General features: G+C 41.1%; 2 protein-coding genes and 1 long non-coding RNA gene across 4 annotated transcripts in view; 2 read left to right on the forward strand and 1 right to left on the reverse strand.

Moving 5' to 3' along the window:
- The first annotated feature begins 1204 nt into the window (after positions 1 to 1204).
- LOC111270183 (RNA-binding protein 39) lies at positions 1205 to 9906 on the forward strand. The gene is made up of 5 exons (XM_022850249.2): positions 1205 to 1304; positions 1941 to 2025; positions 2991 to 3070; positions 3221 to 6078; positions 6637 to 9906. Exons 2-4 carry the CDS (start codon positions 1966 to 1968, stop codon positions 4986 to 4988), a joined length of 1908 nt encoding a protein of 635 aa, XP_022705984.1. The 5' UTR covers positions 1205 to 1304; positions 1941 to 1965; the 3' UTR covers positions 4989 to 6078; positions 6637 to 9906.
- Positions 9907 to 12412: 2506 nt separating this feature from the next.
- LOC111270176 (uncharacterized) lies at positions 12413 to 15681 on the reverse strand. Its single transcript, XR_002686189.2, has 3 exons — positions 15355 to 15681; positions 14756 to 14810; positions 12413 to 12934 (listed from the first exon to the last, which is right to left on the reverse strand). It is a non-coding gene; the product is annotated as an uncharacterized LOC111270176 (long non-coding RNA).
- A 239-nt stretch (positions 15682 to 15920) lies between these two features.
- Positions 15921 to 21578, forward strand: part of Bsg (immunoglobulin domain-containing protein Bsg) — a 28664-nt gene continuing 23006 nt past the window's right edge. The window contains exons 1-7 of one of the 2 annotated variants that reach the window (XM_022850243.2): positions 15921 to 16127; positions 17346 to 17497; positions 17842 to 17959; positions 19477 to 19570; positions 20333 to 20490; positions 20914 to 21030; positions 21351 to 21448. In XM_022850243.2, the coding sequence (XP_022705978.1) occupies positions 16043 to 16127; positions 17346 to 17497; positions 17842 to 17959; positions 19477 to 19570; positions 20333 to 20490; positions 20914 to 21030; positions 21351 to 21448 (822 nt within the window). In that variant the 5' untranslated portion in view covers positions 15921 to 16042. The remainder of the gene's footprint in view (positions 16128 to 17345; positions 17498 to 17841; positions 17960 to 19476; positions 19571 to 20332; positions 20491 to 20913; positions 21031 to 21350; positions 21449 to 21578) is intronic. The other variant, XM_022850244.2, reaches the window with a different exon arrangement.

The following is a 21578-nucleotide window of genomic DNA, read 5'->3' on the forward strand; positions in this document are numbered from 1 at the left end:
ATGGGCGAAAAGGGCAGCAGGATACTGTAAAATATTCTACTAGGCAGTGTTGCTTTTATCCAGAACGGAACATCTGCAAAGTACCGAAGACGCAGCGAATAGTTCTTTACGTGTCTAGGAATATGTGCGACGTTCTTCGCTCGGTATTTTGGTGGCCGTTTAACCCTATGTGTGTGTGTGCTTGAATTGCGTTCTAGAAGAGATCGATAGAAACTCTTCGCAGCTAGCAACTCAATAAGACGTCTACGCTACGACTTAACGATAATGAAATTGCGTGTGTCCTACAATGAGATGATTACGGTAAGATAATGGCTGAATGATATCACTGAAAATTACATACAGTGGTCAAAGTACAAGATTCATGTGGTGGTTGGGTGCGAGCAACGGTCAAGTAGCTGTGAGCAACGTGACTATAATTTAGATAACAGGTCAATATTCTGGCTTGATTAAATGTTCAATAGCCTGAAGCACTGTTTGATTGACGAAGAAATATTCCGAGATTTCTGGAGGTTTTTATAAAGGAATATATATCACAGGGCATTTCAGAAGGTGAGATTTTGTATGTTCAGCTCGCTTCAGTTCGATGTTGTTTATACAAATACCAGCGTCTGCTAATTAAGTTACTGTAAGATCCCGTGTATTGCTTATGTCGGCCAAGCGAAGAATTGCAAGAAAGCTCCGAGTACTATTTTAGTCTATCCAAGTTAGTGAAGTCTATATTTCTCTAGGTGGCAATAGTCGCCGTCTTGATGTCTATTGTTTGAACGTCACTACTACCATATATTGCAAATATCGGACTGCTTGCCTGAAATTCTAAAAAAAAAACGATCTCTTCGGTATGCTCCTCTACTTTCTTCTCATATTAACTATAGCTCCGTGTGATAATTTTTTTACGCAAATTAGTAGGCCAGAGAAACTATAGAGAAGTAGAATCTACAGAGTTTTTGGTAACCATCATCCCTTTGAATGTGCTGTTGTGATAATTGCTGGTTTCTAAAGTGTCCGTGACCCCAAGCGGTAAAGGAACTTTCAGCAAATTTCAGTTGGGCGAGAGAGAAAGATCCGAGAGTTAATTTCGATTGTTGAATTTGTTCGAAATAATACCGTCCTCTCCATCGTTGGGACGCCACCTAAGCCTGCTTCTCCTGCTTGGATGTGCTCATTGAATCATAGAAAGTCAGTGCCTGTTGCTAAAAAAGCTTCACGTTGTTGGAGTGTTGTAATTGCGAACAGCTCCACAACCTAAGTGTAAACCTTTCATTAGGAGCTTTGAATGCACGAAATTGTTTCAAAGTTTACGGCGGGTTAGTGCTGATATTGAACGGTGAAGTTAAATTGGTGAATACTTGTAGAACATATTGCGTCGTATTTGTTTAACTTGTGGTTGATTACAACGTAATGCAAATGCACAGACCAAAATGTGACGTTTTGAGTTATTGAGATTTGGAGAATCTTTGGATTGCGTGTCTTTGACCTGAAACTGGCAAATGATGGTCAGATTTTAATTAAGGCTTTAAACTTTTCTTTAACTTTAAACTCTTAAAATCAGTATTTACTACACCGAAATGGAGCCAAATATTTTGATGTCAGTTTTTGAAAAAATAGAGAACACGTGTGTGAACTTGAGTTTGATTGATGGCATCAACTATTGCAGGCCGTCTGCTAAATAGAATAGTATTGTTTGCTGATATTTTCGGAGGTACCGCGCGTTGTACGTTGAGTAAACTTGACGTACATTTATAGTGTATGCCGGTTAACGGTGACTTGTGTTGCCTAATGTTTGAAGTTTAAGTTAATTATTGCATGCAATAAAATACTGCGGCATATTTTCAGTTTTGCGAGCAAATATTTAGTAATAGATAGCCATATTTACAGAAAGCTACCATTCCATCGGATTTTATAAACCAACGACTGACATCTAAATGTCTTAATTATTTCAGAATTCTAGCAGCCTTTGAGACAAAAATGGATGTCCAGCTTGATCAACAGGCATTTTACAACAGATCGAGCAGTTATAGTGGAGAGGTAAGTTTATTAGCTCAAAGATTTTTACAAATACGTGGGGCGTCTGCCGTGTCGTGTGCACTATCAGAGCCATCAATGCATAATAACACATTGACTCTATATATACCATTGATCCTCCTATCGGCTATATACAGATCAGCCTACCAGTAAGCGACACATTGTGTAAAGTGATCTGAATGGCGTTATGCTAACGGCGCTACAGGGACACGTATTCAGGTAGTAATAAAAATTATAAGAAAATCTGATCATCCCTATGTCTCAGCTGTTTCTCACAAACAGCTGTTAAGAACAGTAACAACAACATAGGCAGAAGCAAATATTGAAAAAAAAAAACGGGGACGACATCACACAACAATGACGGGTTCGTTATCTAGCCAATTGTTTGCGAGGAATTAATCACTTTGTCCTCTCTCGACTGATTCCTGTTGACTGTCCTCTCTCGAGGATTAACTCGTTGTTTGGAATTTCGTATGCGTGAATTGTAGGCAATCGAAAAATCATGAATCAACACAACAGCGCCTGATTCCGTTTAACGGAGAGGCAGCTATAAAGCAGCATTTTCAGAAATGTTTTGCTAAATTTGATGCAGGTGGCTAATTCGACACTGTGGAAGAATATTCTATCTCAACATGTGTTTAAGCCGGTGGTACCTGCCGGGCTTTTCTTGTAGAAAATGGTCTTAGTTAAGACATGAGTGCCTGCCGAAATACTGCACAGACCCTATGGTGAACTGGACATAGCAGCGTTACTTGAAAAATAAGTGAGGGCAAGGGGAGGAAACAATTTCAATTCTTGCAATGCTGTTTTTACCGACTGACATTTTCGTATAGATCTCGAAGATGGGGCATGCATTTCCGTTCTTCTAATAATAGTGACGTTCGGTTTTTAATTTTGGTTTGATATCGAGCGTTCTAAACTTGTTTCTCATGCACAAACTTGTATGAATATTGCCTTTAAAATTTCAGGATACCACTTACAACGGTAAGGGATCTTCAGGATCAGCGAACAAGGAGAACAGTAAAGATCAAAAATCTTCTCGTTCTAGGTAAGAATACTTGCAATTCTTATTGTGCCGCATTTGAGCATTGACTATTGATCTTCGTTCTAATAGTCACTTCAGAAAAGTTTAGGCTTGATAATATAATAGTTAATCATCGCACATTGTATGTTGATTCACATTATATCCTTCTTGCAGGTCTCGTTCAAGATCGATACCGAAGGATCGTAGTGACGGCCGAGATCGCGATGTGAAGGATCGTGATCGACCGACCAGAGACACTGAAAAGGAATATAGGCGACGCCGAAGCAGATCGAAGGATCGTGGAGATACTAAGAAAAGGTCGAGATCTCATTCTAGGGACAACAAGAAGCGATCTTCCGATAAGGACGCCAAGAAGGGCAGTAGCAAAGATGCGAAGGAGTCGAAAGACGTTAAGGAAAGGGAACGCTCGAGGTCAAGGGACCGCAAAAGGAAATCGCGCAGTCGTTCAAAAGATCGCCGCAGACGCAGGTCTCCCTCAAAGGAGCGCGCCGCCCGAAGGCGCAGTAGGTCAAAGGATCGTAGACGAGTCGAACGATCACGAAGCCGAGATCGCCGCAGGCGCAGCGCCTCGAGAAGCAAAAGCCGTGGCCGTCGTAGAAGGTCGCACAGCGGGGGCCGCAGGAAGAGATCAATCTCGCGGTCGCCGATTCGCGGCAGAGGCCTGAGTCCGTTCCAGCGGCGTGGCGGTGAAGACATGAGCACGGAGGAGCGTGATTTGCGTACCGTTTTCTGTATGCAGCTAAGTCAACGTATTCGAGCCAGGGATCTCGAAGAATTCTTCAGTGCCGTGGGCAAAGTCCGCGACGTGCGTATGATTGTTGATAACAAAACTCGCAAGTCGAAGGGCATTGCTTACGTCGAATTTGTCGATCTCGAGTCTGTGCCCTTGGCTATGGGTCTTAACGGGCAAAAGCTGTTTGGCGTGCCAATAATCGTGCAGGCGACACAGGCCGAACGAAACCGCATGGCCAATCAGCCCGGTGGATTTACGGCGGCTGCTGCCGCCGCTGCCGCCAATGGCAAAGGGCCAATGAGACTATATGTTGGCAGTCTTCATTTTGACATTACTGACCGCATGCTTAAGGAAATATTCGAGCCTTTCGGGCGAGTGGATCGTGTTGAGTTAATGCGGGAGGATTCTGGCAAATCAAAAGGATTCGCTTTTTTGACCTTCCGCGAAGCCGATGCTGCCAAGAAGGCAATGGAACAGTTGAATGGCTTTGAGATCGCCGGACGTCCAATAAAGGTGAACCACGTCACTGAAAGAGGCACCGGGTCGCTCAATCACCATCACCACCATCATCACAATCAGCAACAAGCACAGCTTGACGGAAGCCTTCCGTCGGTTCTTGACAACGAGGAACTTGATCGTACCGGCATCGAGCTGGGTGCTCATGGCCGATTGGCTCTCATGGCTAAGCTGGCTGAAGGTACCGGAATTCAACTGCCTGATGCTGCTAAAAGTGCTCTTCAGCAAATGACGGGGCACAGCACACACAGTCTGGCCGCAGGACTTGGCCTGGCCGGGCCAATGCAAACTGCTCAACAGTCGCAACAGGTGATGCAGTCGGCACAGACCGAACAGGCAAACCCGATCGCTACCCAGTGTTTTCTTCTGGCCAACATGTTCGATCCCGCCGAGCAAGCAGCTAAAGACAACGGAGAAGAAGATTGGGCCGCTGAGTTACGTGACGACGTACTGGAAGAGTGTCGAAAACATGGCGGAGCGGTTCATTGCTTAGTCGATAAGTCAACAGGCAATGTGTACGTGAAATGTCCGTCGATCGCCACAGCTGCAGCAGCCGTCGGGGTGCTACATGGACGCTATTTTGCTGGACGAGTTATTACAGCAGCTTATGTGCCAGTGGTCAACTATCATCAGCTCTTTCCGGACGCAATCAACGCGACTCAACTCTTGTAGAAAAAATATTTTCGTTTTCGATGAAGGCATCGTCAGTCTTTGTCGCCATCATCGTCATCATCGCCGCTTGCCCGTAGCGTCAGAGCTCGGCCAAATGCCCGGCGAAATGGCGGCACCCGTCATCCATTTTGACCAATAGGATATGGTGAAAGGAGAGGACGAACCCGCGAAAGAAAAAAATCGAGGCTCAACGGAAGATGAGCTTGTGTATACACTGGGCAGAAATAGGTCTATGAAAAAGAACCGTAGGAAGGGTGGGTTAGGAGGGTCGTCGACATCCAAGTTATTACGAGTTAATTTCGACATGTTCGAGTACCATTAGGTATTAGACAGTGACAGTGCATTGTTTATTGCAGGAGTATATAATAACAACGTGTAAATTAGGAAATGAGGGGCGCAGGGTGAATCGCAGATGTATTTGTGTGGTAGGGTCTGTGGAGAAGTGGTAAAAGGAAACGTGTGACCTGTATGTGCGTGGGCTGGCATCTTAATTTTGTTTTTTTGGACATCACATAATGAAAATATGTATGATCCTTTTTATATATATATGCATATATATATATATATATAATTTGTCGTAAAGTCGGCAATCAATTGGTTCAGGTATATGTATAAAGGGCATACGCTGCTCCATATATCGTGTTTATAGGTTTTTGGGCCTATATAGCAATACCGGTAACGGCGGGATAGTGACGTTAATATTAGCCACTTGAAAAGCTTACAGATGCCAGCCCAATTCCACCGCGAACCTCCACAAACCTTGGGACATTGCTTCGAGCGTTGTTACTTACCCGACAGATTTGCTCCTGCTGACGAAGATCAACGAGATGACGCTCACGGACTATCGTATTACAGTAATATGTAAACCTGTTTCGAATCAAATTCTGTAGCGACCCGTAATGGTGTGCCTATTTGTACTGCTAGAATCCTGAAGATGAATCTGTTGATTAAGAAGCTCCCGTTACAGATAACACACAAAGTCGTCAGCGGGGGAATTAAGAGACAACAGCGATTGAGGCGGCCGACGCCAAGACTCGCCAGACAGACAGACCGCGGGGCAGCACGCCTCCATCCGCGAACTCTCCAACGTGTAAGGAATAAAGTATATACTATAAATATACCCTAATCCACAAAATATGCATCTCTCCTCTATCATTTAATCACGTTACTATACATATATGTAGCGATTTTCCGCTCGATTCCGATCAGTTGCTATTAAGGCGACGTGCCTTTACAACGCTACTCAAAATGTTAAAAAGGAAACCTCTGCGGGAAATCAAAGGAGAGACCTGTTCTCTTATGCGGTAATAATTTATAACAATGATGATCCGCACGGCGGTAGAACTTAGACATTTTTGAAGATATCCATCAGACAAAAAGCCCGGGATGGGCATCGCACTGTACTTTGCGTGCGTGTGGTGAAAATCGTTATTTTTCCTCAATAGTTTTTTAGGACCCTAGTAAGTCGTTCATGTCTTTTTATCGGAAGTTCTTAAAATATGAGGCTACGTTTTAGTAAGCAATGGTGCTAACCCCTAACGCATTTAAATAGATTAAATGAAAGGCGATATCACCTTGGTCATGACCGATTTCGGTGATGCAACATTTTCTCATGGGTAACTTTGGGCCCGCTCTGTGTACCCAACAGGTTCGTGCGCACCCCCTCTGCTGGTGGGGGGTTGAAGCCACCGTGCCACTTTTATCTCTCTCTCGTTCTCTAGGTCTCCTCTCCCTCGTTGCTCCGGGCGGTTGCCCCGGGCGCTGAAGGCTCTTCGCCCGCCGCCACTATCACCGACAGCAAGTCTTAGCTCTAACACAACTGCACTCACCGCAGCCAGAGAGAAGATGCAAACAACACAACACGGGCTGAGTAGAATCTGTTGTGACAGACGACAAGTTGTAACACCGCGTATGGACCGTTACATGGGCCCTGCGGTAGCGGCAACTTGCTTGGTTGCTAATCCTGAATTTCTCCTCTATCGTTCTCCTTGTCGTTGTCGTTGTTGCTGTTGTTGCTGTCGTTGTTGCTGTTGTTGTTACTGCTGTTGTTGTTGTTGTTGTTGTCGTTGTTGTTGTTGTTGCCGCTGCCACGTTGAAATACAGACACAGACACACTAACTGTTTACACTACGAAAAGTGGGTTCCTTGGAGTAGCCAGCAAAATCGGGGCGATATTTTTTTTTGTCTATGTCTATATTTTTTGTAGACATAGCGAGTAGTAGTGGCAAGCACCACGATGGGATACAACCGCGTGTGGGTATATGTGTGGGTGTGTTAGACATGGAAAAATGAGTCACGCTTATTCTAGCTCCAATTCAGTTTTAACTTGATTGCTGTTCACGACAGTAACCACTCACACTGAGCATATAGTACAACATAAGTACTAAGATCCTATAAAACAGAGTACGCGGACAGATTAGTGCCTTCCATCGTTTCAGCTTTTTTATTCGCTTGCTGTACCCCAAGAAATCTGTAGCGGGATAACAACACATTGGTGGTATTGCTCAACCAACTCATGTTCTCCCATAGATTTTCGTAGGGAAAAGCTGGGAACAAGTCAGTCGGTGAAGCCAAAAGAGATCAGACGAAGTGCAGACTTAGCCAAGAGATTGGCCACTTGAAAGCAATAACAACAACGACGGTGGTGACTACAGGGACAACGGCAACGAGAAGTATAACAACAACAACAACAACAAAAGCGACTCGACTTCAGGTCCGCTGGGGAACGCGAGGATTACGTCGCTTCTTTTTCCGGCCTTATCTTTCTTTCTAGGTTCACGATTCAAGCACCCCTGCCCCTACGGTCAGCGCTACGTTGACTGATGCCGATGGGAAAACTGGCCTATGCGGCCAATTAGCCTCCCAGTGGACTGAAGGCCGCAGTCAGAAGCGTGGTATCGAGTGTATCCATAAACAGTAGTAAGCCAGGGGGGAAAATGAAGGCTTTGTCATCTGAGTCCAGAGAACGATTTTACTTAACACCGCGTTCAACATTACTGTTGAACATGATGCTCAACATGGCTGAGCTTTCTTTGCTTTTAGGACAGCGATACTTGCCATGCGGAGGAGGTCAGACTCGAAACACTCGTTCATCTAGGACGTATCAGGCATCCCAGCGCCAGAGATAAGATGTCGTCATCATTTTTGCTGGTACATAGGCATTTCCGGTATCAATTTTTTCTAGTTTTTCTGCGGCGAACGAATCGCCGGATCGGTCTGTCGGATTTCTCAGGTTGCGGAATCGTCATCGAGCTCGAACTAAACATTGTTGCTTCTTCAGGGTCATCACCATCATCGAGGATTTGAAAGACAAAGCGCATTGGCACAAGAAGACTCCGACGTCATCGGGGGCCGATGGTGTCCAAATCGTACTCCTGTAGGAAATTTTTAGGTTTTTTGAATAGGATAAACCACTAAGTATATACAGCGTGAGTCCACCTTTAGAAGGTAGTCTGACTTTTAAGCCTCTATACTTATAGGCATAATGTAGAAGGCATTTGCGTCTGGTACACATTTGTCATAGGTCGGTGGTTGTTGAACATGTGTCCTCAACAAATAACTATCAAGTTGACAACGTACTGAAATTACGGATTTCAACCACTCTTATCAAAGCTGATTGAGTTGCAATTGACATACGAGGTCACTACACGTATATAGTCCTATTGCATTCGTGATTGCCGCCGACCTTATATTTCGTGTAGTACAAGCCGTACTGTAAAATAGCGCTTTTGCGTCTATAATACACGCTAGCGCTCAGTATTCAGATAGGTTTTTTTTGGGGGTGTTAGATCATTTAGTTAACTAATTGAACCAAAAGCGTTGTCATTCTCAAGTCACTTCCCAGGGTGACATTAAGTACTCGATTATTTTGAATTCAATGACCCACTATGTTGTCGCATTTACTGTGTGGCATTTTAGGTGGAGCAATGGTTTGAACGTTGCTTCTACGGCAAGTTCAGACAGCGTGTGGGGGTGTACGTGCGAGTCTGCTTCATCTGGGCACCTTTAAGACCGCATATGGAAGTGTCAGGTTATTTCAGTCGAGCTATTTTTATTCATCGATTAATTATGTTTCGCAGGTTTTGAAGCACAATCAAATAGCGCTTCATCGAAAGACAACGGTGCTCAACGATAATACTGTGTTTTAAGGTTACCACCACAATGCACTGAGAATGCAAAATTAAAAAACTACGAAGTTAAATGTTTAATAATACATGCCGCTTTTTCGAACGCAGAGGTGTAGCCATTAGAAATGAAATGGTGTGTTTCACAGGGTGTGCGCGATACGGTCGGATCATTCAATCAACAAGCGGTACGTTCTCAGGAGTCTCCAATAATCCTCACCTGAATTTTCTATCCCTGTTGGTTTTGATAGGACTGCGGTGGCGAGCCGATATGGTGCAGCTCTTCAATGCTCATCAAAATTCTGCCGTTTAAGTACTCCCTGTGTGCGCAAAACAGATTGAAGCCAGTTTTTTTTTGCAGAAACATCGACAACGGGACTGTTGTCCGTATCTATCTTTGCTAGGAGATATTTGCACACTACACGTATTTTGAAGGAGTTGTCCAATGCAGTGGTCATCTGACAGTCGTGGCTAGCGTAAAGAAAAATGTGGAAGATCATTCCCATTATCGGCCAGTGGTTTCGAACAGCTGTTCAGTCGCCTACTGTTTGCTTTCGATGTCAGACATTTTTTAGGTTTGCACAAGGTTATCCGCTTGCACAAAGTCCAGAAAAGATTACATCATCCACTCATATAACGGTGATGTGTGCTTGAAGGCTGTTACAGGATGGAAAATCATCGCAATACGGTAGGAATATTCGCCGTACCTATCAGGGACAACGATTGCAATGCTAGTGTTACTGCTGGCAGTTTTATTAATTAGAACATCAATAAAATCTTCCTTAGTGACTTAATTCTGCGGAGTTATTATTTTAGGTAATGTCGGATGTTCCATTTGAAAAACTAACTTAAATCCGTGAGAGTCAAGGAAACGATTATCGTATGTTGCAAGTTACGGCTTAAATCGGAGTAAATAAGTAAATGCTTGATTGCAAGCATTGTCCCGACTAATACTTAGATCATATTTGCCGAGGGAAGAAACGTAAATGCCCAATTAAAAGCAGTTTCGCATTTGATCGCATTCATTTACTACTGAAACAACATCTGGTCTAACAGGATACTTATTTGTCCCAAAAATAAGAAGAAACGTCCGGTACTTGGACGCTTAAACACATAGTAAAAAACACTTAGTATTCATTAATGTATCAATAATTCTCAGAAAATGAATCAAATAATTCCTTTTTTCAAAAACTTCAAACATGCCTGATGAAGCCTAAAATGGACTCGCATTATTACGGCCTTGAATATTGACCATTCTTTAAATGTATTCCTTCAGTGAAATTTTCTTTGTAGACTTTTCGATAAGTGTCATTGAGTCTTATCGAAGTCATTGACCGTCTTATTAAATCCCTAAGTTACGCTACTCTTTTGTAACTTCGTGATTTTAGAACACTATAACGATGAGCTTTGTGGGCCAGAACTCTCTGCTGTACAATAGAGCCATTTCAAAGAAGATGACTCAAAGAGGAAAACCTGAACACGCTCAACACTTACATTCACGGCAGTTTTTTCGTACAAGTCTAGCTATAAACCTTCATTGACTAGTAATAACGTACTTGAGAAATGCTGGAGTCCGAGAGCGAGGGAAACGATGGGATCCCACTGAAGGCTCAAATGTATCAACAAGCCATTATTATACAAATGTTTACGTGTCTTTTTGTTAGCCTTACGTAGGCCTGGCTCGGAACTGCTTTTTGAATTACCTTGTTAATTATCATGACATTTTCTTTAAGGAAAAATGGGGAAAAACAACGTAGAGAATTGCATCCTTAAAGACTTAATGCTTTTGTGAAAATCGCACTGTCCGTTCAGAGTGTCTACTTAAGCGTGGCCTACTCTGAGATACACTTTCATACACGCATACATGAATTTACTATATTTGTGTATAAACTGGCAGGCTTTGAGCAACATTGCTAAGATAAATGCGAAGCTGGCCTTTGGAGTGGCACGATAAATTTGACATTGCACTAGATGGACCTTCTTATAGATCTGGATTTCTAAAGAACGACTAGTTAATGCAATTGGTCGAGCGCTTGGAGACTTCAATGAAAAATCAGCTGGAGTTAGTAAAGTTTAAGAATGAACGCAGTAACGTTATCCGCAAGGCCCTGTGGAGGGGTTGATCTGTTTCCTGGTTTCGATGTAATCACTGTAGTCAAATCGGTTGAAGTGATGCTGCTAGCTAAAAAATGTATTGAATTGTTTATTACTGACGCCTTCGCAGGGGCGATAATTTTAACTAAAAGAGGCTCTGACACAAAACCTAAGTTATCCGTCAAAATATTTTAGTTGAAATTGACTTCGGTTATTTTCAGAGTAGTGTAGGTTTTGAGCGGCACTGAAGATCTACAACCTATATGTCGAAATAGCGCGCTGCGGAATCGGCATCCGACCACTAAAATTATACGGTAAAATAGCAAAGTTACGTTCATTTGATATGCCATTGGTTAGTTGTTTATTGTGTTTATCTCTCTTATCAGTTAAATATTTCAATTAAATTAGCTATAAACACATCTAATGTAGGTAGCGGTTTTTCGTTAACTAAGGATGGCTTAAGCGTATCTGTGTGTGCAGATTGTCGGTTTGCGGTGCTTAAAAATACAGTTATCCTATCAGACTACATAGTCTATCATGGATTAGTTATTTGCAACCTGTACACATCTCACATCCATCGAGGCTAGCAACAATTTGTCCCTGTAAACATTGTCGTTAAGAAGAATACGGATTTCGTGCACGATTTACATCCGAGCACAGAGTTCATAGAGCTTTTTTTACTTTTCAGTGCTACGTTTCCTTAAACCTTCACGCATAAATAAATCCTACATTCACACGTACGGAATTATATAATATTTTTTCTCTAGGATTTGTGTTCTTTGTTTAATATAGCCAACGCCGATTTGGTTTGTCGAAAAAGTATCGAATATTACGAGTGCTTTTCGTTGTACGATCGCTGTGATTTCCCTAACGGTAAGAGAATAAAAGCTAGAAGAAAAAGATCTGATAAGCAACAGTAAACGGTTTTTTGATAGACAATGAACTCTTCCTTTAGAACTAAAATGGCTTTTTTAAAGATGCGATCGACCTGTTATAGAAAAGTGCAAGGAAATGGCGGAGTCGTTATAGGGGGAGGACGGGGCTGGCATTATAGTTAAAATACGGCAATCATTTTCTATTTATCTGCGGGACTTGTTTCTAATGTATTATAGATAAGATATATTCACGATGAAATGATAGGAACGAGCCAGGCGGTAAACGGCTATAATTATCAAAAACGGGATTATTTTTGAAGGCTGTTAACTTATGATTTAGTTCGTTAGTTACTTAGGCAGCACAGAAAAAAAAAACTATGCGTATTTATTGTCAACTTTAGTCGGCCACTATGTCTCTCCAAAATTTATTTTATAATGCCATCGTTTTTGTGGAGTTTTAATCGTGTAACTGTACTTTCGTAGTAATTTATCAGATATCGGCTGGTATCGGACGGTACTGGGGTAGTTCTGTGCAATAAACTGAAGCCACATGTGAGCACTGGAAATATCCTTTGTGCCGTTGTTACAGGGGAGTGCTACTCAGAAATAACCTAGTCTATAGCGAAAGGATGCGTGCTCTAGCGGATAATTAAGAAGCCTGTAATTGTCTATAACGACATTGTCAAGCATGACTTCAGATAAATTTTTGGTCTGTATATATACTCGGGCATATTAACTGTTAGAATTTGTAGGCAGCATACTTAACTGGAAATTTTCGTTTGCGAGTTCCATGAATTGAATCAGCATGAGACGACCGCAGCTCGAACACGTACCGCTGCAGCCCGGCTGCGATCTGAAATACAGATTCTCATAGCGTTGCTTACTGTATTGATAAGCAGTGTTTTGGTCCCTTACTAACTTAGCAAAAAATGTAACGCGGACTTAATAAGTGACAAATAGTACACAACAAGGATGTGTCTGCGTTGGATGTGTTGTCCATTGTTTACTTAACGGTTTTTTTTTTTACAAATCCAGTAACACAGTTATCAATAAAGCAAATGCTAGACATACATAGTCCATGTATGCGCTGGCACCCAGTCGATATCGAAATATTGTAGTTTCTGGCGTCAAACAATAATGTTCCAACCCATACAACACACATTTACATAAATCGCCAAATTGATCATATCACTCGTTTGGTTTAATGATAGTTTCTACTCGATTTGAGGGAGTTTGTGAATTTCTATTAAAGTTCCATATAATGTAAAAGGAATTTATAAAATTAACAGTATATGGCTATATAATGCAGATTAATAGACTGACTTCTTCGTTTATGAAAGACTGAAATAGTGAACCTATATTTTGGCTAAAAATAAATAGATTTAGCACGGGGCAAACTAGCCTCGATGGTATTATAGATTCAAAAACCTCTCAGAGGCTTTCGTAGAGAGAATTTCGAGAATTTGCGCTCAGCAGTAATGATATTCGTTTCATTGACCAACTCCTACGGTGACTTTGCTTTGAAAGGAATCGTCGTATGAGGGTGCTGCTGTCGATTTGAAATATCCGGTACCGAGCTCAGTAATAAAAAATCAAATACAATGAGCAGATTCTTGTACACTGCTATTAGTAGGAGAATCGTCGATGTGTTCATTGTAAAAATTTTATAACTTGTCCAAGTACGTTCGTCTTGTAAATGCCACTCTCAGCTTCTTAATTCACTGTTTGGCCTTTGTATAGGTAAAGCTTTCAAATTACCTGAAATCATTTTAAACTCAATCAATTAATTGTTCCACTAAGAACAACTAGCACTAACCCAATAAATGAATGTATCTCATGTCGCTAGTCCTATCCAAGGACCCACAGTCAGGAAATATATGCTCTTATCAATTCCGCCTTAGTACTCGGTGCAATGTTGGTGCAAATAGGTGCAAAGTTTTCTGCTGATGATGAAAGCTCTCTTTATGTATACATAGGTTCTTACTGTTATATCTAGTTTCGGCAACTGGAATGGTAGGTAGATGTTTTAGCGACCGACCGTTCTTCCGTTTAACGACGCCACTATGTTCCCAAGAGCCTGAACTCTCATAAAATTATGTGAATGATCAAAGAATCTGTGCATGAGTATCATAATAACCGCCATTTACGTGCCGACAGAATTCGTTCTCGTTGATGGTTTTTTGCAGGAGGTCTCCGGACTTATGATGTGGAGAATGGAACATTGAATTATCCCTATAAGTTCGTTTACATAACTGGGTCGGTTAAGCTTTCAATTAGATAGCATCCTAATCGATGTCGATAGCATTGACTTCGTTTCAGACACGGGAGTTGACGTAAGTTAAACGATCTAAAGTAATTCCTTCAGAAAGCATTCATTATTATGAACGCTACGATTGATGCGGTCATAACAATTGCTTTGTTTCTTAATTTAATGAATGCGTTAATTAAAGCATGATTAATTAGATGGTATATCAAAAGTAGTACTTCTTTTCCAGTTAATGTTAATGGCCGATTCAGCATAACAACACTGTGAAAACTACGCTACTGATCTGCAGTGACCTGTTCGTACATCAAAAGCAGTTCAAGTTGCCAAAAACATGTGTATACATGCATAGTAATCTAACAATCGGTTCGTAGTTATCGTTAGACAGCGAGCAGTAGTAAGATAGCTTACAGTTTTATGTTATGTTGAAGTTGGATCGAAATACGATGGTATCGACCAGGAAGACCTAAAACAGAAACGTTTTTGAGAAATACAAAGAAATAGAGACAAATAGTGTGACTCGATGCAGACGTCCGATGCTTTGAAATGTCAATCAGATACCGATGAGCTTTACACAACAAATTGACAATATGTGAACGTCTAATCTACTTGCTAATAGTTTTTCAAAGTGTACAGCTTATGCTTTTCGAAATAAGTGGAATCTTTCTTTTATCTTTAAATCAACTTTAGACAAAGAAAATTTCGGAAACTGCCAAAGCCATCTTATTTAACAACTGACTAAGTCGAATCTCTAAGTTTCGTGTCCTTTTTTTTTATGGGTGTTCAAGTTTTTACAGCCACTCTTGCTCGCCCCCGTCGAGGTGCACATATTGTATCTATTATGTAATAATAATATAGTGTTCATAAAAACAATTCTTGCGGTCGCCGGTTCAAGTATTAACCTTGCTACATTGTTTGACTATACTTGACATAAACGTAATTTTTTTAGCTTCTGTTCGTTTATGCTAGCCCATGTCATCATGAATGGATCGCGTTATCGGCTTTCTTACTTAAAGCAGTTGGCACACAGTGTAGCACGGGATCTCAAGTTATCGAACATTGTTACACCAGCAACGGCTACAAAAAGAGGGTTTCAGGATTTCGGAATTGTCTCTTTCAATGTTTTGGCTAGCGAATGAACACGCACAGCCAATACGGCTAGACAAAGACTCGGACACTTGCATACAACCCGAGAGAACACCAATATAGAAAGAACCGCGTCATCCCTGGCACGGTATAGCGGGCGCATGTCGCTTCGCCAGTCATTATCTGGGTGGCAGGCCGAGAAAGTATAGGCAGACCACAGTCGACGAATGCCTGAGTTGACTGAGGAGATTTGCGGTTTCGGGCAAGGCTGGCCTCTCGCACATCTAGCTATCAAGCTTACTTGCCATCGGGACCTCCTTCTTAAATAAATTGACGACAGCCTATTGTTGGTTGGGCCTGTTTTGTAGCTGAACCATCTTAAAGAAAGCAGTGGCTGATCTACAGCCACTTTCTTCCTCTAGGTTTAGATGCACCGTTGGATGGTGTGCTATCTTTACGCCGCTTAAGATTGGGATTATAGTGAGTGTGCTTTAAGTATTGTAGGTGAAGGCTGGTTGCGCATGAACAACAGATTGACGTCTTGCGTTTCGTAGACGTTAGCGAGCAGAAGGAACACCAAAGTGCTCTATCCGAATTCTGTGTGTGCCGCTTATGAGGAATATATTCGAATCAATCATGGACTCTCTTAACGTTCTCTGTATTTTAGTAGTTCTCGTTAGTGCAGCCACCGCCTACGGTATGTATGAAAGGTCGAAATTGAACAAAAGAACATCACTTGACCACGATTTCGACAGTCATTTTACATGTGAATTTAAATCGCTCGTTACTTCGTTGCTTGGTGTATAGGTCAACAGAATACGATATAGTTCTTTTAAATCTGTACAGCCATACAGCAATAACAAATATGAAAAAAGAAAAAACTATGACTACATTTAAGTATATCGTAATGTACCGATATGTAAACTAGGTTAAGCTGGTTGTACGTAATAGTTAAGCTACCAGTCTTGGCGGAACCAAGTCCATCCGTCGGGTTTGGGTCTAACATAATTCCCAGCTAAGTGCGCTAATGCATTAATTTTGCCTCTTAAAAAATAAATAGTTAAGTTATAATGGAATTGTTAACCTGTTGTGGTTTAGCATCATCAAACCTGTTTACATTAGGCCAAAATCATTGACAGTCCATGATCCCCTGAGCAGCAGCTCGGAAAGATCAAAACACACACAGGCATGAATTTGATGAATTGTCATTAGGTTAATTGTTGATTTCGAGACGTTGCTTTTACGCACTATGGTATATTGTTAAGGTATATAGATAAGAAATTTCACTTGTCTATATGCGAAGGTACGCATGCTTTTTTTGAAGTATCGGCCTCACCGATTTGCGTCTATATCGACACAGGCGACCAAAGCGTGCCCTGTACTAATGGAATATATAATCTACCAAATGTTATTATGTACTAATAACACTTCTGAGGACAAATGAGGGTCGATAAATGCGCATGACGTAAGAGTCCCTTGTTAGAGGGGAAATCAGCTTCCTATTTCCAAGACCTTCTTTCCACATCTCATCAATGGATTTGTATTTCTGGTTTTGCCTTATAAATAATTTCATCGATTATGGCAATACTGCATGAACAATATTTCGAACAGGAACTCGCACCTTCATTTGACAACAACCCAACTCATTAAGTTTCAAACCACTCGACTGTAGCTCAGCCTGAAAACAGGCTCCAACCACTTTTGTCCAACACCTTCCAGTCCTGAAACACGAGCGAAGAGAAACAAGAATGAAAAAACAGTCTGGGTTTCTAGATTCTGCCATAATTTCCAACTTTTTTTCTGAATTGACATTACTATAAATAATTGGCCAGCATGACCAATATATGCTCAATTTTGCCTTGGCGCAATAATCTGACTTCTGTTTTATTTTGCATGGCTGGCGAATTGGATTCAGGGGGCTACACTACCTACCAGGGTCCGGTGTATGTACGTGCTGGGGAAGACTTCTCTATAACGTGCACAACTGATGCGTTTCGATTTCCTAAATGGACCTTGAACGGGCACAGCATGGAGGGAAATTTTGCGCTACAAGTCATCAGACCAAAGGTGTGCCAAAGCTTCCATAGAAACCTGTCTCCGACCACCGCTTATGATTGATTCACGTGCAGTATCGTCAGGAGTCACACTGGCTTCGTGTGGTTAGCACCGATCGTTGCACCTACCACAGCTAATAGAACTAAATAGAAAGCTCTTTCCGAGTTCCATTTGTGTTGCCAACTGATGTTCGCTAATCGGCAATGAATTCTAACCTATCTTGCATTCACACTTAGAACGTCTTATATAGATTTTTTCTTATTCGATCTATAAGCTGTCGAGTTAGCTACTAAGACCGTATGGTGTACTCTTCACTTATATATATACTTATGACTACAATCCGACTATTGTTAAAGGAGCGCGGTCGCCAGGAGGCAAAACTCCATGTCCTATCTGCCGGACCTCAACATTCCGGCGCATACAGCTGTGATCCCTTCGACGTGGATAAACACTATATCTATGTTATTGACACAGGTACAGAATTTCATTCTGACTCCACTCTCGGTGTTTCGTTGAGCACTTCTAACTTCTGTCTGGCTGAGTTACTCTAAAACACTTTGTACTAGAGTAAGATATTTTAGACATTTCGTGTTTCGTAAACTCTCTTTTGTAGGACCAGGGTTGTGTTGTGTTCCGTATAGGATCAATTTTTTTTCTAGCTAAAGCGTGTGTGCTACTTTGAAAAGTAAGCAGCATTGGCGGTCATATATCTGTTTCCTGTTGAACTGTGCGTTTGCTGAAGGCTTACATCTGAGTCACCTCACAGTTGAATACCTCTTATCCGTGCAATTTTCCTCTTCTAATACTTTCCGTTCACTTTTAATAACATTGGACACACTTGTAGCACCCTAACACACGAATAAACTGGCATAATGCAGATTTCTTCCTAACATACTGCGTTCGTATTGAAATAATGAGCTTATCTGAATAAATGTAAGCTACGTGATTTCACCATAAATATGTAGAATCATATTTATTTCGAGCTCGATGTTTTTATTATTGTTTACGAGTATGATAAAAGGCGTCGACAACCGATCCAGAGTTACGACGAAGTTTGTTATTTATTTCTGGTAAATAATATGCATTTACATTACGTAAACTGCGTTAACAAACATCTAATCTGTATGATCGAGATTTTTGCAGAGTACATTATCTATTAGATATTTTGTAATTTCTATTTACGTAGTAATGCCACAAGGGCGAAAATCAGTGAGCGAGCTGCAGTACTGGAAAGGCCAGACCCCTAAGGTATCAATTAGGCTTTTTCCTATATAAGTCTGAAGGCTTCTTCTGCAGCTCTATTGTAAGCGACTCGATTATTAGACAAATCACCTGGTATCTGAAGTAGTCTAGTCAAGAACAAGTCATACTGTGATGTAATCTCTCACCGATGCGCCTATTTTTTAAAGGAAGGTTCAAATTTTGTACGGCCTATGGAGATGTGTGCATATGCTCTGCTTAGTGAAGGATGTCTCTTTAAAGATTCCGTTCGAGATTTTTAGTTCTCATCTGGTTGTCAAGGTAAATGTAAGTCCTTAACATCTATTTTTGCCACGTAAGTATTCCGTAAATCATGCAAGACGCAAAAACAAATGGCCATATTTTGTTACTACGGCATATGATAGATTTTTTTATGGATAAGCCCTCATAGCGGCTTCAAGATACTTCACGCATGCAAACAATCGTATACTATTCGTTAGCGTCAGAAACAGCCAGGGGGATTACAATATATCATCACGCAAAAAAGAAAGGAACAATTACGGGATATCTGATGAATCTAATTCGCTACCATCGTGGTTTATTGTTGCTAGTATCCTCTTTGTAACTTCGAAATTTCGACACACTCGAGCGTACGCTTCATTCGCCGCACTAGGGCTACAACACTCTAGAACTGCACTATTTCACAGAATTTTTCCATAGAAATGGATTATATTAATTATCCTGGTATTCAGGTTGTATTCCATATATAATCATGTTGTGTTGTCTTTCAGAACGTCTAAACGACACCCAGAAATGCTTCCTGATTCAGCCTGGCAGATCTCTAGCTCTCAGCTGTGAGCCGGAGTCAAGGGCCCCTTTCTTCTGGTAGGACCTTCGTATTCCTTAACTGTATATATTGCAGAGCTCATAAAACAATTCAAACTAACATAAATAGAACACATATATACTTAGGCCACTGTTTACTACATAATACTCGTAATACGCCTCGTAGCGCTCATATATTCTCCTTAAAGGTAAGCATTACCTGAAACACTGCAACGGACGATAACTTATTCTTACGTGGATAATTTTCATGCCATTGTATAATGCCGTCCACGATTCCGCTTGACAAATAACCAGGTACAAGGGAATCTCTTTGAGCTAAAAGTGGACTAGAAATTTAGACTACTTCAACCCTGACAAGGAGAAGGCTGTGGAAGCCTTTCAAAACTACCGTGTTTAGTTTACTATGTAATAAAGAAAGTTATACCTTCCAAGATTGTTACCACAGAATGTCCCGCTTAATTCCCAGTAGACACTATGATTGTTTATAATATTTTCCCATTTTGTTTATATCACACTTTCTTCTCACCGTGTAGTAAAACTGCGGCCTGTCTTTTAATCCTATATACATATTTTTCATTGTTGAAGTATTTATTTACAGCAGAATGCCTAATTTACTTGAATAAGACGACGAAAATAATGCAATAAAATGTTTTTTCGCTGGAGTTCTATCATGCTATTGCACTCTGGGCGCGTAGCGAGAGAATGACCATTAGTATTATCGAATTGGATACTCTATAGATGTATTGTAATCAACGATGCTTCTTAAAGAATCGAGACTTTCCAATATCTTCTTATATTCAGGTTCTACGGTAAAGAGAACACGCGGTATCTTCCGAAAGGTCACGTGGAAATGCGAAATGCTCAGTTGTTATTTCATGGAGTGCAACTATCAGATGCGGGGCGATACACATGCCGCAGCGTACGGGATCCTTCGATCGAAACGGTCTTTCATCTCGTTAGTACGTATAGATTTATCCCTTGACGTTTCTCAAATGTGCTGTCATCGCTAGTCATAGCAGAAGTCAATAATAAAGCAATAATGGTATACATTTAAAAAAAAAAATTGCAAAACATTCCAGCGTGATGTTTGGGTATGATAAAATCCTATTGAGACGCGATTGGCGCGGAGGGCCACACGTTCATGAATCGTATAAAAGAAAGTAAATCAACTTCGTGTTGAAGCAGTTTTACGGGAAAATGTTAGATTGAACACAAAGGTTATTTAAATTTGATCATGTATAATAGGAAACACGTGCTACTAGATAGTACAAGGATATTATTGTACTTGCTTGGAATTTTTCGGCCCTCGCGAATGACAAATGAACGATCTAGAATACCAGGCATGACCTCTTTCTGTTGTGTACATTTTCTTTAATCTACAGCGCCTATTACATCAAAACAGAGTTCTCATTGGAACACAGTGGGTCGAATTGGTGCGTCAGTGGCGCTTGATTGTGATTTCATTGCAGACCCTCAACCTCATATTGAATGGTTCATCGGTGAGTTACCTAAGTCCCATTTCTGCATGTTGAATGTTTATTTGCTATTTAAAGAAAGGAATATAAATGTCTAACAGCTGAGTATGTCGACACTGTTCAAGTGTGCACTAGGACAACGGTTGGTTTAAAGCCTGTCTTCGACATCTGGGTAACGGGAGCCTGTTTTTCTTGAGACCAAAAGGCAGATTCTTTCATTGGCCTACAAACCTTCATTGATATATTGTCTTTCACACATAAGATTTTGTTATCGTTATTATTACTACTACTACCTAAATTGCCTTCTTATCCGCACTACCTATGCTCTATGGTGCACAATTTAGGTTTTGACCACGCCGAATTGAAGAAACGTGCACAACACCGCGTGCATATATCTACAAACCCGAAGACAGGGGTAGCTAATTCGCGTCTTATCGTACAAGTAAGGACAGCGCATCGTTTGAACAGTTTACGCATACACACACACGAGCCAAGAGTATAAAATAAATACTAGAATATGAAATTAGAAGCTTTTCATTCAAAGACAGGCTCTTGTGTTGAGAATTTATTTA

The sequence above is a fragment of the Varroa jacobsoni genome, unplaced genomic scaffold, assembly GCF_002532875.2.
Source record: "Varroa jacobsoni isolate VJ856 unplaced genomic scaffold, vjacob_1.0 scaffold_1451, whole genome shotgun sequence".
Classification (NCBI taxonomy): Eukaryota; Metazoa; Arthropoda; class Arachnida; order Mesostigmata; family Varroidae; genus Varroa; species Varroa jacobsoni.

Excerpts from the sequence above, each read along its gene's own strand:
- LOC111270183 (XM_022850249.2), top strand. The coding sequence starts at position 1,966 with ATGGATGTCCAGCTTGATCAACAGGCATTTTACAACAGATCGAGCAGT. Across the intron at positions 2,026-2,990 it reads CGAGCAGTTATAGTGGAGAG|GATACCACTTACAACGGTAA; the intron begins GTAAGTTTATTA and ends TTAAAATTTCAG. Across the intron at positions 3,071-3,220 it reads CAAAAATCTTCTCGTTCTAG|GTCTCGTTCAAGATCGATAC; the intron begins GTAAGAATACTT and ends TCCTTCTTGCAG.